Source organism: Eleutherodactylus coqui, chromosome 4, assembly GCF_035609145.1.
Source record: "Eleutherodactylus coqui strain aEleCoq1 chromosome 4, aEleCoq1.hap1, whole genome shotgun sequence".
Taxonomy (NCBI): Eukaryota; Metazoa; Chordata; class Amphibia; order Anura; family Eleutherodactylidae; genus Eleutherodactylus; species Eleutherodactylus coqui.
In genome coordinates this window covers 209,601,776-209,619,156 of record NC_089840.1, presented here as the reverse complement: position 1 = coordinate 209,619,156, position 17,381 = coordinate 209,601,776, and the positions used below count along the sequence as shown (strand labels likewise).

Here is a 17,381-nt window from a genome sequence, read left to right as displayed (position 1 = left end):
GGCGTGGCTCGTCGGAACTGCTGCTGCCGCGTGTCTGCTGTAAGAACAGCCTGCACCCGACATTGTATGGAGCGTATCCACCAGCGATCCCGCTCCATACAAATATTTGTTCAGACTTGCGAACTGGTTCCTGGAACGGAACCTGTTCACAAGTAGGGGAGCATCTGTAAATGTGTTTTGTTTTCTGTGGGTCATTACCATATACTACGGCCTTGTAGGCCTTCATCTATAGTAGACCATGAAGGTCTTTGTTAGGGGCTGCCAGGAATACCCATCAGCACCACAGTACGGCATCTTGGGGCATTGAAGGGCTAGAAGACGGCACCCCCTCGCTATCTGAAAGCTCTTAGCTATTATAGTAAGTGATCAGCATTAATCATATCCCTCCCAACTTCACTTCCTGTTCTCTCGCTTGTGATCTGTGACTAGAGACGGACATGACTTGACAACAAGCAGTAGAGAACAGATGAGAATGAAGGGGAACCCCTAGTGGCCAACGCTTTAGAATTTTCAACACAAAAACATAATTTTAGGTAAATAAAGTGCCCTATTAGTTATCACATTTGCACAAGTTGCTTGAAACGTCCGTGACCACTTTAAATAATCGTTCACCAATATGCCAACATCAGGTCATCTATAATACAATAATTTGATTGACTACTTACATTTCTTTCAGATACTTTGGCCCATAAACAGTTTGGAGAGCGAGGTTCTGCAGCACCGCTTCGGTAAAGCCACATGTTGTTGCTTTTTGGAAAACGTCATGTAACATTGTCCCGACCAACATTTGCCTTGTACTTTTATCACAATCCTGAGAGCAATCAGCAGAGCATCAGTATGTTGTAACATCAAAACAATAGGAGACCTAATAATGTCTACCTCTTAAGGTCCCTTTAGATGGGACGAAAGTCGGGCAAACGACACTCGTCCCTGCACATACTACTGTGTTTCCCTGAAAATAAGGCATTCCCTGAAAATAAGGCATTGCAGAGGTTTTGCTGACGTGCTAAATATAAGGCCTCCCTTGAAAGTAAGAGCTAGTTCTGTCCCTGCAGTGCGAGTCTAATGTGTTGAGCCACCCCTGGTGGCTAAAAGCTACAATACCGTCACTGCTGTACAAGTGGTCCAGGAACTGCTGTGGGTGATCGTTACAGTCTCCAGACAATGTGTGGGGGCCAGGTACTTTACAGCCCTTATTTTTTGTGGCCCTGTGAGTGAATCAGGCAAGAGAAGAAGTACTCATTTAAGGACAGTGCTATTGCTAGACATGAGAGATTTGGGCCAAGATTCTGAAAGAAATAAAAGTCACAAGAAATTCACCAGGAAATTCAGGGTTTGGATTGTTATGCTGATGTTCCAGAAGATGATGCCATGACTGTCATTAAATAAATCTTGCTTTGTGTTCATAAATATCGGGATCGGTAAATGTACCATAGATTGTTGTACATGGAAATAATGGTAGGAACAACAAACTCTTGATAGGATTCACAGTTTCTCCGGTTCTGCTGATTTGTGATGACAACTACTGCACAGTATATAAGAAATGTTCATTTTTTTTGTTCAACAATAAATGTGAATTCTTCATGGAAAAATAAGATGTCCCCTAAAAATAAGACCTAGCGCATCTTTGGGAGCAAAAAGTAATATAAGACACGGTCTTATTTTTGGGAAACCGTAGCTCTCGTGCCTCTGCACAGGAGCTAGTATTGCTGGCTCACAGCGGGGAGGCTGGAGGAAATCTCTCTCCCCCGCCGCTCTCCATTGGCTTAACATAGCAGCTGTTAAATACTGAACGCGCTAGTTACACTGAACGCTCAGCGATCTGCTCATCGTCCATCGTTTATACAGCATAAACGATGGACGATGAGCTGAACGATCATCGTTCAGTGTAAATAGCAGCCGTTCAGTACTGAACAGCCACTAAGCTATGTCAATGGAGAGCAGCAATGTGTGGGGACGAGTGTCGGGCATCATTTGCTCGACACTTGTCCTGTCTAAATGGGGCTTTACAATGTCCAAACCCATTTACATACAATAGTATACATCACTTATCTTGGTTGGGGAAGCTGAAAAATATAAACAAACATAGCTGTTGACCTGCTTCACATCTGCGCTGGGTAGTCCGCTTTTCTGCCCTGTTCTGATGGAACCAAACAACGTTGGGAAGACCCTATTGGCTATAATGGGGTCCGCCCGCTTTCCAGTTTTGGGACATGCAACATTTATCCTTCCAGTATTTGCAGCTGCATCTGTGACAGAACCTCCGACCGGAGATTCCAATACAGATGTGAAGCCAGCCTTAAGCCTCCAGAACATACCAAACATTGCATCCATTATGTAGAAAATACACTGGTACTGGAGTAATTAAAGGGGTTGTACCACAGTTGCAAGTTATCCACTATATACAGAATAGGGAATAACTTGATTACTGGGGGGTCTCACTGCTGAGCCCCCCGCCGATCTCAAGAACAGGGGGAAGAAGCGTCCCCACAGTGGAAGTCAGAAACATTCTGGAGATCAGTGGCAGGATCCCCACTGATCAGCAAGTTATCCTTAATCCTGTGGATAAGGGATAACTTACAGTTTTGGTACAACCCCTTTAAAAGTCTATAATGTAATGTGGGCATTACTTACCATATATAGGCTGCTCCTTTGCTTCCCCACCGGTCATGTAACCAGGGTGCTACCAGAAGATAATCGGTCATCATCAACAATGACCACCAATTCTCCTCTTCACAGCACTGAACACACCCCTAGGGGGCAGCGCATTACAACATCATGCAACTGAAACAGTCTCTCCGCCCGATAGTTATGCTCTGTTCCCTTTCCAGTCAAGTGCATACCCTATGAGGTCCATTAAAACACGGAGCAGAGGTTAGTGGTTCTGGTGTCGCTTGTGAGGAATACATTGGCGGTCAGAAGTGTTTGGGCTGCACTGAGGCAAAAGGAGGAGCGTTACAAGATCTCTGTAACATACAGAAACAATCAGATATGCCAGTTTCATTGGCCATGCAGAGCTGAACGGAGGGCTGTGGTGACACGATCGATGGGGAAGCAGCTGAATGAGAGGTTGTCTATGTATGTAGTGCCCACGTTACGTTAGACTGCAGAAAAAAAAGCTTTTCTCTGGAAAAAACTCTTTTAAAACAATTTGGAAAGTCAAATTTTTTATACTAAAGAAACAAACCTTGAATTTCTCACCCAACACTGATCTCCGTAAGCATCGAATCCCATTGGCTATGCTGGTGCCAGATATGAGAAGGTCAGGGAATAAAATAATGTATCCAGAATCCCTGTCTACAGTCCATGTATTTGGCAGTGTCATGTTACCTTCCAGGTGAATAATATCTCCCGCTTTCACTTGGAATCCAACCCTGTATGGGGCAAGAAGTAGCGTTTATATCACACAAATATTCAAAAGACGGTCAGGGTAAAGTAATGTGTATGCAATAGATAAATGTCACATGCAAGACAGTTGTGGAGCCTTAAGGTCTCATGTCCACGGACACATCCGCCATGCAGAAGAAAGAAGAACCGTCCGCAATGGAGGAGACCCGTGCTGCATCCGGACTGGTGAGAAAAATGTCATTTTTGGCCTCATGGCTGCAGGCACGGGTGGAAACAGCTGCAGGATTCTGCACTGCGAATTTGTGTGTGCCCGCGGACTTGAGGCCTTTGGGCGCTTTATACAGAACAATTATTTAGATTCCCAGGATCCATCGAAAATCTGAACAATTATCATTTAGAGTAAATGCATGTAGCCACTGGACAACGAATGAGAACTCATTCGCTTCTTGTTCGGTGTTCAGTCGCTGCATGCAGAAATCTGAATGATGAATCCTTCTGTGCAAACAGGTAAAGAAATGAGTTACACTTGAATTCAATAACACTGCACCCCACAGCAACTGCTCGGTAAGCAAGGCGCGGACTGTGCGGTTGGGCCCTATTTGTCTTAATATATTTATTAATGACCTGTAGAAGGATTGTGCAGTAAAAAAAATCAATATGTGCAGATAATACAAAACTATGTAACACAAGAGTGGAGCAAGGAAATTGTAAAAGGATCTGGATAAATTGGGGGCAGAAAAGTGGCAAAAGAGGTTTAACACTCATAAATGGAAGGTTCTGCACATGGTAGGAAATACATGTCACCATTACACACTGAATGGGAAACACTGACAGGGAAAAGGACTTGGGGGTTTCAGTTAACTGTAAGCTTAACTGGAGCAACCAATGTCAGGCAGCCGCTGCCAAGGCAAATAGAAACATGGGGTGCATCAAAAAGAGGTCTAGGGGTGCATGATGAGAACATTGTTCTTCCTCTTTACAAGTCACTGGTCAGACCTCACATGGAATACTGTGTACAGTTTTGGGCACCGGTACTGAAGGAGGACATATCAGTACTTGAGCGGGTACAAAAGGGGGCAACTAAAGTAATAAATTAAACAGGCGGACTACAATACCCAGAGAGGTTATTAAAGGAGATGTCCCGCGCCGAAACGGGTTTTTTTTTTTTTAAACCCCCCCCCCGTTCGGCGCGAGACAACCCCGATGCAGGGGTTAAAAAAACCACCCGCACAGCGCTTACCTGAATCCCGGCGGTCCGGTGACTTCAATACTTACCGCTGAAGATGGCCGCCGGGATCCTCTATCTTCGTGGACCGCAGCTCTTCTGTGCGGTCCACTGCCGATTCCAGCCTCCTGATTGGCTGGAATCGGCACGTGACGGGGCGGAGCTACACGGAGCTACACGGAGCCCCATAGAGAACAGCAGAAGACCCGGACTGCGCAAGCGCGGCTAATTTGGCCATCGGAGGCCAAAAATTAGTCGGCACCATGGAGACGAGGACGCCAGCAACGGAGCAGGTAAGTAAAAAACTTTTTATAACTTCTGTATGGCTCATAATTAATGCACAATGTATATTACAAAGTGCATTATTATGGCCATACAGAAGTGTATAACCCCACTTGCTGCCTCGGGACATCTCCTTTAATATTGGGGTTAGTTTAGCAAAACGACAGCTGAGGGGTGACCTAATAACTATGTATAAATATATCAGAGGACAATACAGGGATCTCTCGCATCATCTGTTTATACCAAGGACTGTGACAAGGGGGCGCCCTCTACGTCTAGAGGAAAGGTTTCTACACCAACACAGAAGGGGGTTCTTAACTGTAAGAGCAGTGAGACTATGGAACTCTCTGCCTGAGGACGTAAGGATGGCGAACTCGATATAACATTTCAATTGCCGAATTGGAGTCAGAAAGGAATTTTTTCCTCCTAAAATGGGGAAAATTGGATTCTACCTCTTTTTTTTTTTTATTTTTTGCAACTGGATCAACATTGAGGGAAGGGGGTAATGTTGCCCAGCCCAGATAAAGGGTAATCTTATACCAGTCATCCTTAAGAATGCAGAGTTCTGTGTCTCCTCCATCCTGCTGGGCGGTAATGGTGAGGTGCTTCTCCTCCCGCGGTGCGTACACCTCCGTCACCTCCACCACGCAGTATCTGTTGTACAGACCTCTGCACAGCTTACTTCTGGGGATTATTTTCTTTGGAGGCCTGGGGGAAAAAAAGGTAAGTTATTAATAGTAAATATAAGGAAAAGAGCGACAATAACATTCTGATGTATGCCTTCGGCTGCCTGTCGACAGACAATTTTTCACTGCGTTTACCGCAGCGATAATCCGGCGGCGGGGAACGCAGTGAACGCTTTCCATAGACTACTATTGAAAACGCAGCCCTGCTGTCCACGAGCAGAGGATTATAGTGGTTCGCCGCTCGCGGGATTTAAATTGCACCATGCTACGATCTGCCGTGATTCTCCGTGGTGAGCCTGTCAGACAGGCTCAGTGCGGAGAGCCGTCAGCTCTCCCCTGCTCCCTGGCGATCTGCTGCGGAATATCGCTACGCCTGTGGACAGGAGCCCTTCATGTTACTTTACAAGTCAGCTTAAATGACGTATCAGCCATAGATGGCGTTAGGGATAAAATCCATGTTACGTTAATATGCTGTGGGGCTCCAAATCAGAGGTGGTTATGGCAGCCACCATGAGAAAGCAATAGACACAGGCATCACGGTCGTGTCTTAGAGCAATCTGAGTTTATTGTATACATTGCCTTATTCTTATACAGAAAATAGTAGGCGTATCAGAGGTTGAACTGCTTTACAGAGGTCGACCTGTTTTTCTGGTAAGTGATTGTGTCTTCTCTATAAACAATGCTTTATTTGTTTGTATGTAGACATCGTGTCTGGTATCCTGATTATCATCACACTCTACATATTAATCACATGCCCTACCTAGACAGCAGACAATGATCAAAGCATTCCTCACAACCTTTGTAAACAAAAGCTGAACAAGATCTTGGAGACATGATGGACATTTAAGATTACACCTCCACTTCATTTAGCAGAGCTTTTCATAGGACACAGAATAGAGTGTACAATTTAGGCCTACAGCCTCCGGAAACGTATATTACAGATGGATGAAATGTATACATATATAAGTTTTCATGTTCATAACCCTCACAGATGGTAACCTTCCCGGTTTACTTCCAGCTTCACACTGTGTATTTGCACACGCAATACACAGAGAACGGTACCCATCGATTTCAATGGGTTCCGTCACATTTCCGTATTTTAGGCGCGCCTTTTGGTTGCACAAAGAAGAAAATAAATTTTTAAAACGCTTTATTTTTCTGCATATTTGAGCACCAAAGGTCCACTTAGAAGTCAATGGAGGGTGCGCAATACGCAAAACGATGCATGCAAAAGAACAGATGTGGAACTCATTCGCCATTCTAATCCATGCGTCTGTTTGCCGCACACAAATCAACAAGCCTTGCAGGCGCAAAAAAGTAGAGCAAAGTACGCCAATGTGCACACAGGGGGAAAAAAAATCCTTCTTCATTCCACATATACGCAGCGTTGAGGCACACTTGCTTTAACCACTGACCACCATAGCCAGTTTTGGCCATTATGTCACAGCAACCTTTAGTTTGTTTTTTTTCTTTTAATACTAGAGATGAGCGAGCGTACTCGCTAAGGAAAATTACCCGAGCGAGAGGGGAATCCCCTGGCGAACGGATCCGTCTTATGACGGCACTGATCAGCGCCACGCGGACCCATTGACTATATTGGGGGCCGTTCGGTTTCCTCACAGCTGCCCAGCTTTTTACCGGAAGAAAAAGTGCTGCATCCTGCGCAATTTCTTCTGTTAGTTTGTGCCGAGCCTGCGAATGAAGGTTCCATCACAGAGCAGCTGGAGGGTAAAGGGGGGCAGCTGGACAGCTGGTCTGGGGGCTGCTAGCATTTCTTCAATAGTCACCCCGATAACAAGCAATGCCTGCAGGCGCCGGTATACAGCATGGAGGACATGGCGATACCTGTCCGGGGGCTTCTCGTCTGTAAAGCTGCTCTCCATCATCATCTCCAGCAGCTCCTCCTCAGAGGGCACGACACCCTCATCCCCGGGAATCTCCATGGCTCACAGACCGAGACGTCCCCGACCCTGTCAGCCGCTACAGTCACTAAGCGACCGCCCATTCAAGCATCCCGCGCCGGGAGGACGGCAGCCCGCAGGGTACAAAACTAAACGGCATAAGCCAAAGTCTGCGCGGGAAGCAAGACAGTAGTTATGTGCACAGCGACACCTAGCGGCCAGCATTATGTCATGCTCGCATGCTGTGTCCGCCTCCTGCCTGCAAGGGAGAGTCTATACCAGCGGGCTCTAACTCAGTCTCACTGAGGGCCACATCAGCCTCATGGCTGCCTTCACACGACAGCATATTCGTCTATATACACCAGCCATCTGATGGAATGCATTGAATCCAATGCATTTATTTACATGGCCCAGCATATACCGTATATACGCAGATAAACAGATGTGTATATCCTGTCGTGTGAAGGCAGCTTTAGGCTTCATGTCCACGGGCGGGTTTGCATTGCGTTTCTCTGCTCGTGGACGGCAATTCACAGCATGCTGCAAATTGCCGCAATACTCCGCAGTTAGTCTATCTGTCAGGCTGACCGTGGAGATCCGCCTGCAGGCTCCTGCTCCCGGGCGGCAGAGATGCGCCACGGGATACCGCAACGCCCGTGGACAGGCAACCTTATGGTTGCCTTCAAAGGGCCGATTGTAATTGTGAGGGCTCGTTTACACAAACATATTTGCATGTGTAATACGAAGTGAATAGAGTCCATTTAGTTTAATGGGTTCGTTCACACAAGCGTATATTTTAATGCCATGTACAATCGCGTGACAAAATATGCGGCATGACCTCTTTTGATGTGTATTTTGCTCCCATAGTGGCACCAGTAATAACAGTAACCCTTATAGTGGCCCCAGTAGTAATAGCAACCCCCATAGTGGTCCCAGTAGTAACAATCACTCCCATAGTGGCCCCAGTAGTACCGTGTTTCCCCGATAGTAAGACACCCCCGATTGTAAGACGTATCGGGGGTTTCAGGGGGGTCGGCCAATGTAAGCCGTACCCCGAAAGTAAGACATATGTCTTACTTTCGGGGAAACACGGGGTATTGCCGCCTCCCTCTCATCTAGCTGCGCCCCGCCTCCTGCCCACTACCGCGCCGCCCCCGCTCCATACGTCACCGCGTCTGCCGCCTTTGGCCTCATGTCCACGGGGAAAATCAGATCCGCTGCAGATTCTCCATGGAGAATCTGCAGCGGGTCCCTCCTGCCCCGCGGACATGAGCGCTGAAAATAGGAATAAATCAGCCACACACTTACCTCTTACCTCTTACCTCTCACACACTCCGGATACTTCCTTCGCTGCGGCGTCATCTTCTTTTGTCGCGGCCGGATCTTCTTTCTTCGGCTCGGCGGATGTGCATGATGACGTCGGTGACGTGCCCCGCGCATGCGCCGGGCCGAAGCAAAATGATCCGGCCGCGACTGAGAGAAGATGGCGCCGCGGCGAAGAGAATAACCGGAGCGTGTGAGTACAATCTGATTTTTGTGTCCCGCGGACCCGGACGGCTTCCATAGGCTTCAATAGAAGCCCGCGGGAGCCGTCCCCGCGGGAGACCCGCATGAAAATGGAGCATGGTCCAGATTTTTTCATGCTCCATTTTCCAATATAAGACATACCCCGAAAGTAAGACATAGTGGGGCTTTTGGGGATAAAAAGAAAGTAAGACACTGTCTTACTTTCGGGGAAACACGGTAATAGTGTCCCCCATAGTGGCCCCAGTAGTAACAGTAACCCTTATAGTGGCCCCAGTAGTAATAGCAACCCCCATAGTGGTCCCAGTAGTAACAATCACTCCCATAGTGGCCCCAGTAGTAATAGTGTCCCCCATAGTGGCACAAGTAGTAACAGTAACCCTTATAGTGGCCCCAGTAGTAATAGTGTCCCCCATAGTGGCCCCAGTAGTAACAGTAACCCTTATAGTGGCCCCAGTAGTAATAGTGGCCCCCATAGTGGCCCCAGTAGTAACAGTAACCCTTATAGTAGCCCCAGTAGTAATAGCAACTCCAATAGTGGTCCCAGTAGTAACAGTTACCCCCATAGTGGCCCCGGTAGTAACAGTGTCCCCCATAGTGGCCCCAGTAGTAACAGTAACCCCCATAGTGGCCCCAGTAATAACAGTAACCCGTATAGTGGCCCCAGTAGTAATAGCAACCCCCATAGTAGTGCCAGTAGTAACAGTCACCCCCCATAGTGGCCCCAGTAGTAATAGTGTCCCCCATGGTGGCACCAGTAGTAACAGTAACCCCTGTAGTGGCCCCATTAGAAATAGTGTCCCCCATAGTGGCCCCAGTAGTAATAGCAACCCCTATAGTTTTCCCAGTAATAACAGTAACCCCCATAGTGGCCCCAGTAGTAATAGTGGCCCCCATACTGGCCTCAGTAGTAATAGTAACCCACATAGTGGTCCCAGTAGTAACAGTAACCCTTATAGTGGCCCCAGTAGTAATAGTGGCCCCCATAGTGGCCCCAGTAGTAATAGTGGCCCCCATAGTGGCCCCAGTAGTAATAGTGGCCCCCATAGTGGCCCCAGTAGTAATAGTAACCCACATAGTGGTCCCAGTAGTAGCAGTAACCCCCATATCGCCCCAATAGTAATTGTGTCCCCCCCATAGTGGCCCTAGTAGTAACAGTGACCCCCCCATAATGGCACCAGTCGTAATAGTGACCCCCATAGTGGCCCCAGTAGTATTAGTGAACCCCCATGGCGGCCCTTAGCCCAGGCAGCATCCCTACAGGCACTCTACTCACCCAGCCTGCAACTCCCATCCGGTGGCAGCAGTGCAGTGTCTGTGACCGTTGACCCCCTTCCTTGGCATCTACCCTGCATACAGAACGGTGCACACAGACGTTGGGTGGGGAAGGTCCTGCAGGGTGTGGAATGCTGGACGTCCATCAGGCCACATAAAATGAGATGGTGGGCCTTGTGTTGGACACATGCACTCTATACTGTATAAACAGAATGGATAGGAACTGCACAAGTAACATTCTGGGCCCCATTAAGTCGCTTTCTTATCCACTATGCAGGGCAACTCAGTCAGTAAATGGAGAAAGCCAAATCAACGCCATAAGGCCCCTTCCCTCCACACACACTTTGGCTTCTGATCGGCCGCCTCAGACTCGACAGACGACTCTACAAGCGGGACCACCTGTGGTAAACAATCCGCTTTTTTAGAGTCACATTCCCCCGTGAGGGGGAAGCATTGAGATCAAGAAGTCGCAGGAGGGGAGGCCAGAAGCATAACAGATCCAGGAAGGGGGAGCTCCAGAATTTTGATGGGGCTTTTCAGACGACCCATTGACGGAACGGTAATTTGTGGTGAATATCTCCTCAAAGGTTCTGACAGATACCCAGGTTGGGGCCCTCTCTAGGGGATTGTCTTATTGCCCAGTTCCTAAAACCGACTGGTTTCAACTGGATCTTGACAGTAGGAAATTTTTCAAGAAATTACGGCTGAAATATTATTTTTCTTCTAAGACCATGGCTGTTCCACTGAGGTTGCGCAATCCAACCCCCTGAGACTTTTTCCTTGAGGGGAGTTGGACTGTGCAACAGGAATACGTTTCAACCCCCGGCAATGAACATGTGCTTGATACATATGAGAAGTTAGTAAAGAATGAACTGGGTAGACTCAGGAGGGGAGGCCAGAAGCATAACAGATCCAGGAAGGGGGAGCTCCAGAATTATGATGGGGCTTTTCAGAAGACTCATTGACGGAACGGTCATTTGTGGTGAATATCTCCTCAAAGGTTCTGACAGATGCCCAGGTTGGGGCTCTCTCTAGGGGATTGTCTTATTGCCCAGTTCCTAAAACCGACTGGTTTCAACTGGATCTTGACAGTAGGAAATTTTTCAAGAAATTATGGCTGAAATATTATTTTTCTTCTAAGACCATGTCTGTTGCCCCAAGGTTGCGCAATCCAAATGTTTAAGCCTAGGAACAATCTCAAGAGATCTGAAATGGAGGCACTCAAGGTACTTAGTGAAGATTTGTCCATTACCATTAGGGCAGCGGACAAAGGTGGTGCCATAGTAGTTATGGACACTGAGTATTATCATAGGAAAATGCTGACTCACCTAAGTGACACCAGTGTGTATGAAGCCCTAAAGAGTAATCCCACACTCCAATATCAGACTAGCCTGAAGGCTGTGTAAAATGATGCCTTTGAACAGGGGATTATTGACCATCAACTGAGAGATTTCCTGTTTCCATTATTTCCTGTAGTACCTGTTCTGTGCACGCTTCCCAATATACATAAAAATCAGGACGTCCATGGGGAGTGTCCAATCATCTCCAGGAGAGGTTCCCTGTATAATAATACATCACGGTTTCTCGATAGGATTTTCAGACACTTTATGATGGAGGCCAACTCCTATGTACGTGAGACCATGGACTTTCTATTGAAGATCCGTAATGTCACGGTTACAGATCAAACAATTTTAGGATCATTTGACATGGGATCTTCATATACCAACATAAATCATGCTAGAGGCGACTAGGAGCCATCTGGTGAAATCCAATTTGTTTAATAGAAGTATTGAATTTGTAATAACACTACTGGATACTGTTTTGCATAGAATTTTATTTCTGTATGGTGATACATTCTACCTCCAGAAGCAGGGAACGGCCGTGGGGTGAAATGTAGCCCCAATGTACGCAGATTTGTTCATGAACTACGTTGAGGAGACAAATGTATATCCCTCCCCATCTTAGCCCAAAGTACAGGCATGGTGGAGGTATATTGACAATGTTTTCATCATCTAGGAAGAGTACTGAAATGATATTGCATAACTTTCACAGTGAACGTAACGGTATCCTCTCTGAACTTAAGTTCACTCTCACATATTCTAGTCACAAGGTGCAGTTCCTTGATGTTTTAGTGTCTAACTGTGATGGTGTCTTGAAAACTGATCTACACTATATGGGCAAAAGTATTTGGACACTGCATGGTTTTTAGATGAAGTGCTTTATTATTCTATTTAGTAAGGTGTCGGCCCTCCTTTTGCTTGTATGTAACACGTTGGGGCATACATTCCACAAGTTCTCTGTAAGTCTGGGCATGTATAGCTCGCTATTCCTCCTGCAAGGCTGTGAGAAGAGATTGTTGTGAGGATGGGCGTGGGTGGCGGTGTCGTACCTGTCGCCCCAGTCCGTCCCACAAGTGCTCAATCGGATGAATGGTTATTACAAAATGCGCAGCTTTTTATTTTCCCCAATGCCCTTCCAAGCATACCGTTCGGCAAACTCAGTATTTGCATATTTGCTGCAGTGTCCAAATGCTTTTGTCCATATAGTACTTTGCATAAGCTCTTAGGTAGCTAATTAGCCACTTAAGAGCTTATTAGTGTGCAAATGAAGTCTCCCGTTGTATACAGAAGACAACGGGAGCGCTGTCTTCTGTATACTGCTGCTGTATCCAGCTAAGCACTCTGAGCGGGGTATGCAGAAGTCAGCTGGAGCGCTGCCTTCTGTATACAACTCCTTTGACAGGGTTTTTTGTAGGTTTTCTGCAGATTTTCTGTTGCTGATAATGAGCACCATTTTCCACTACGCGTGAACGTGTCATGCTATATTTTGACATCCATTATCTTTTTATTTTTGTGTCAATGGGGCTCTGTGAGGGCTTGTTTTTTGTGGGGCGAGCTGTAGCTTATACTTTTTGATAACAATTGAGATGTGTAATAAGTAAATAAAACGGAGATAGAAAATTATCAACTATATTTTGCATCTTGAAAAGCAGAGGGGAAAAAAAAGTAGACAAAAAACTAATCCATAACTACTCGTTTTCCCTTGCATAATACATAATTATGATCAGCTGTTCAGGCAAATTGCTCACACGACTTACAATACCGTGGTTATGTGTATAGTATGAGACATTTTTCTGTAAAGAACAGCACCCCCCCCCAAATAGTAATAGTGCCCTTATTTAGTAATAAAACCCCTTCTGTGGCTCCAAATAGTAATATTAACCACTGCTGTAGCCCCAAATGGTAATAAGACCCCCTCAGTGACCCCAAATAGTGACACCCCCCTCAGTGCCCCCACTTAGTAGTAGCACCTCTTTTGTATCCCCAAATAGTAAAAGTAACCTGTTCATTGCCCCTACTTAGTAAAATCACCCCCTATGTAGCCCCATATAGTAATAGTGAGCCCCTGTGGTCTCATTTAGTAATAAGACACCCTGAGTGTCCCATGGATGTTTAGAGGTGCCTCACCCTGCTCCTATACCTGTAGCTGCTAGAAGGGTTACATTCCTTAACACATTCACGCACTGGCTGCCACCTAAGTTCCTGTAGATCTCGATCTCTGCACAGCACAGCACATTGGCAACGACTTCTAAAGGTTTAAATCGCGGTGATCAGAGCTTAACCGCATCCTGGAGATTGCAGCGGGACCACAGCTGTACATGTACGGCATGATGTGGGAAATACTGGCCCACTGCGCCACACATGTACGGCACGTGTTGGTAAGGGGTTAATCTTTTCCACCCTTCTGAAAAGAAAATCATCAACCTTTTTTTCTGACAGGCAGGTTATTATATGCAACGGATAGACTGAATGCACAAGAAATGGACACAAATTACCATAAACAGGAGTTTATTATTAGAAGGGACAAAAAAAGTGCATTATCTGTTAGATTTCATTGAAAATTCGTTAATAAAACAGCAGTGAAGAAAAGACAAAACATTGTTCACATCTAATATGTTATATAGATTATTAGACTTGATGATCACCTTCTGCAGTATCCAAGAAGTAGTCCCCACATTAGTTGTCCTACTGCGATCAAACTACAATGTACACCACATCCCATAAGGAGGAAACCTCCTGGAAATGACATTTCCCATCCAAGAATCAGGCCGGCTACATACAGGTGTAAACGTGTTTGTACACACCTTTGCGCTGTTTATTTGCGTAATGCGTGTCCCACTTTTTGCTGTTTTTTTTTTCCATGTGCATGCCCGGCCTATCTGTGTTTGCAAAAAAAAAAAAAACCACAAGCACACTCCCTTTGATATCAATTGGCAATTAGGTTTAATACGGGCTAATTGGTGTAGAATATGCAACAAAACAAGACATACTGCTGGGTTTTAGGCACAACCCGAAATGTGCACACAAAAAAAAAAAGAAACGCACGCGACTGAACCCATTCACTATGCAGCACAAATGCTTTATAGTGTGAATAAGCCCTAAGACTGGTCACACGTGAACATTCCAATACCCGTACCTCCCATAGTTGTACTGAACCAACCTTGAAGCACCATAGAATCTTATTTTCATGCAATTTATTGATTTTTTTTTCTCTTAATATACTTAAAGGGATTTTCCAGCAAAGAATGTTATGTTTCTTTAAATAAAGCACTACAAAAAAAAAAAAAAGAAATCCACAGCAGAGCTGCGACATTCACGTGTAGTCCCAGTAAAAAAGTTGCCTTTTCAGTTCACTGTCCCTCTCTAGATCTATGGCATTGCACAGAATGAACCTCCATGTTGGTTTCAGGTATATCTGTACCATATAGAAAAAGATTTCCGCCACTTATTCGGAAATCACCAAAATGTTATCATCAGTGAAAAGATACAATCAAAGAGTTCAGCCTCTGCATTTCGGACCCTCTCATCTGGGTTCTTGGTCATAACATGCAATGTAAATGGCTTGCGCTATATGGTGAATGAGGATTTCTAATCAGTACTTGAAATTGGCCATATATAGTAAACCAGAATATAGAGTAGCGGCCAAAGTATCTTTAACTCACTAAAAGCAAAATTGCCATTATTTATTCAGTGACAGCAATCAGAAAGTGCCACCATAATGGTTACCACCTTTGTATTAGCTTCTGAAAACAAAATTTGCCACCATGTCCAATCAGTAACCTGGTGAGGTTTTACCATTAGTAAAACCTCATAGAAAGGTATGAGGCAACATGGCTGTACCTTGTTATAACATTTGCAGAAATGTCACTGGATTAAAACAGAAAAGTGCAATGTAGCTTAACCCCTTAACGACCAATGACGTACCTGGTACGTCATGGAGCGTCGGGGTATGTATGAAGAGAGGTTGCGTGGCAACCTCTCTTCATACAGTGCGGGCATCAGCTGTTTATAACAGCTGACACCCGCGGGCAATAGCCGCGAGCGGCCGCGCGGCCGATCGCGGCTATTAACCATTTAAACGCCGCTGTCAATTCTGACAGCGGCATTTAAATCCCCCGAACGATGTTCGGGGGTCCCGCGCGGCCCCCCCGCGGTGAGATCGGGGGAGCCTTGCACGTATCATGGCAGCCGGGGGCCTAATGAAAGGCCCCAGGGCTGCCTTAGCAGACTGCCTATCAAGCCGTCCCCGTGGGGTGGCTTCATAGGCTGCCTGTCAAAAAGCAGTATGACGTAATGCTATAGCATTACGTCATACTGCAGGAGCGATCAAAGCATCGCATCTTAAAGTCCCCCAGGGGGACTTCAAAGTAAAGTAAAAAAAAGAATCAATAAAGTTTTTTTTTAATTGAAAAAAAAAAAAAGTTGTAAAAGTTTAAATCACCCCCCTTTTGCCATATCTATTATTAAAAAATCTAAATAATAAATTAAAAATATGTATTTGATATCGCCGCGTCCGTAAAAGTCCGATCTATCAAAGTAGCACATAATTTTTCCCGCACGGTGAACGTCGTCCGAAACAAAAAATGAAGAACGCCAGAAATGCACTTTTTTAGTTACCCTGTCTCCAATAAAAAACGCAATAAAAAGCGATCAAAAAGTCATATGTATTCCAAAATGGTACTATCAGAAACTACAGGACATCCCGCAAAAAATGAGACCTTGCTCAACTACGTCGACGGAAAAATAAAAAAGTTATCGCGCGCACAAAATGACGACAGAAAATAATTGAAAAAAATTTTATGTCTTTAAAAAAAAAAAAGAGGAGTATAGTAAAAAAAAACCTAAACAAGTTTGGCATCGTAGTAATCGTACCGACCCATAGAATAAAGTTATCATGTCGTTTTTGTTGCCATTTGTGCGCCGTAGAAGCAAGACGTACTAAAAGATGGCAAAATGTCGTTTTTTTTCCATTTTACTCCACTTAGAATTTTTTAAAAGTTTTTCAGTACATTATATGGTACTTTAAATAGCACCATTGAAAAATACAACTCATCCCGCAAAAAACAAGCCCTCATAAAGTGACGTGGATGGATAAATAAAGGAGTTATGATTTTTTTAAAGGGGGGAGGAAAAAACGAAAATGGAAAACGAAAAATGGCCGCGTCATTAAGGGGTTAAAGAGACTGTCACCATCTGTTTGCACCCCTATCTGAGAGCGGAAAGCCTTGCTGCCTAACTAAAACCCTGGCATATTAATTCTTGATGTGAAATCGGCATGGAAGCTGCAGAGGGCAGCTGGACATGGATTTGTACCATTGATTAGGACTAAATCTGCATGTGAATCCACATTAAAATAGGCAGCAGAACTCCGAAGCTCAGCCTAAGAGTTTTGCCATGAATTTTACGGTCAGATCCACGTCAGAATAATCTGACATAGATAAGACAGTTTAATAAAAGCCCACGCAAATGAGGCCCCTCTCTCTGTAGCACACATAACAGCAGCATGGAGGTTAGTCCACAGCAGTACTGAACAGTGTAGATGAAATTCCTGTAGCCGCAACTGGGGTAAATCACACACTACTAACTCCAGCAGCATGTCTGTGCGAGTCTCTCAATTCCAGCAGCCTCCTCACTTTTCCCCAAAGACTTCTATGGGCAGCATGAGACACCCTGTGCTGATTCTTGTTATAGCTGTTACTAGAGACAGACTTCACTTGATAACAAGCAGTAGACAGCTAATGAGAAGGGAGACCCCTAGTGGTCAGCACTTTGGAGGAATGTTTAGCACAAAAACATAATT

General features: G+C 45.3%; 1 protein-coding gene across 2 annotated transcripts in view; it reads right to left on the bottom strand.

Moving 5' to 3' along the window:
- DNA2 (DNA replication helicase/nuclease 2) overlaps positions 1 to 7,547 on the bottom strand; it is a 31,137-nt gene extending 23,590 nt beyond the window's left edge. The window contains exons 1-4 of one of the 2 annotated variants that reach the window (XM_066600674.1): positions 7,387 to 7,547; positions 5,396 to 5,563; positions 3,188 to 3,374; positions 666 to 811 (exon numbers count right to left, since the gene is read on the bottom strand). In XM_066600674.1, the coding sequence (XP_066456771.1) occupies positions 666 to 811; positions 3,188 to 3,374; positions 5,396 to 5,563; positions 7,387 to 7,484 (599 nt within the window). In that variant the 5' untranslated portion in view covers positions 7,485 to 7,547. Of the gene's footprint in view, positions 1 to 665; positions 812 to 3,187; positions 3,375 to 5,395; positions 5,564 to 7,386 lie in introns of those variants that run through there. The other variant, XM_066600675.1, reaches the window with a different exon arrangement.
- Between the last annotated feature and the right edge of the window lie 9,834 nt (positions 7,548 to 17,381).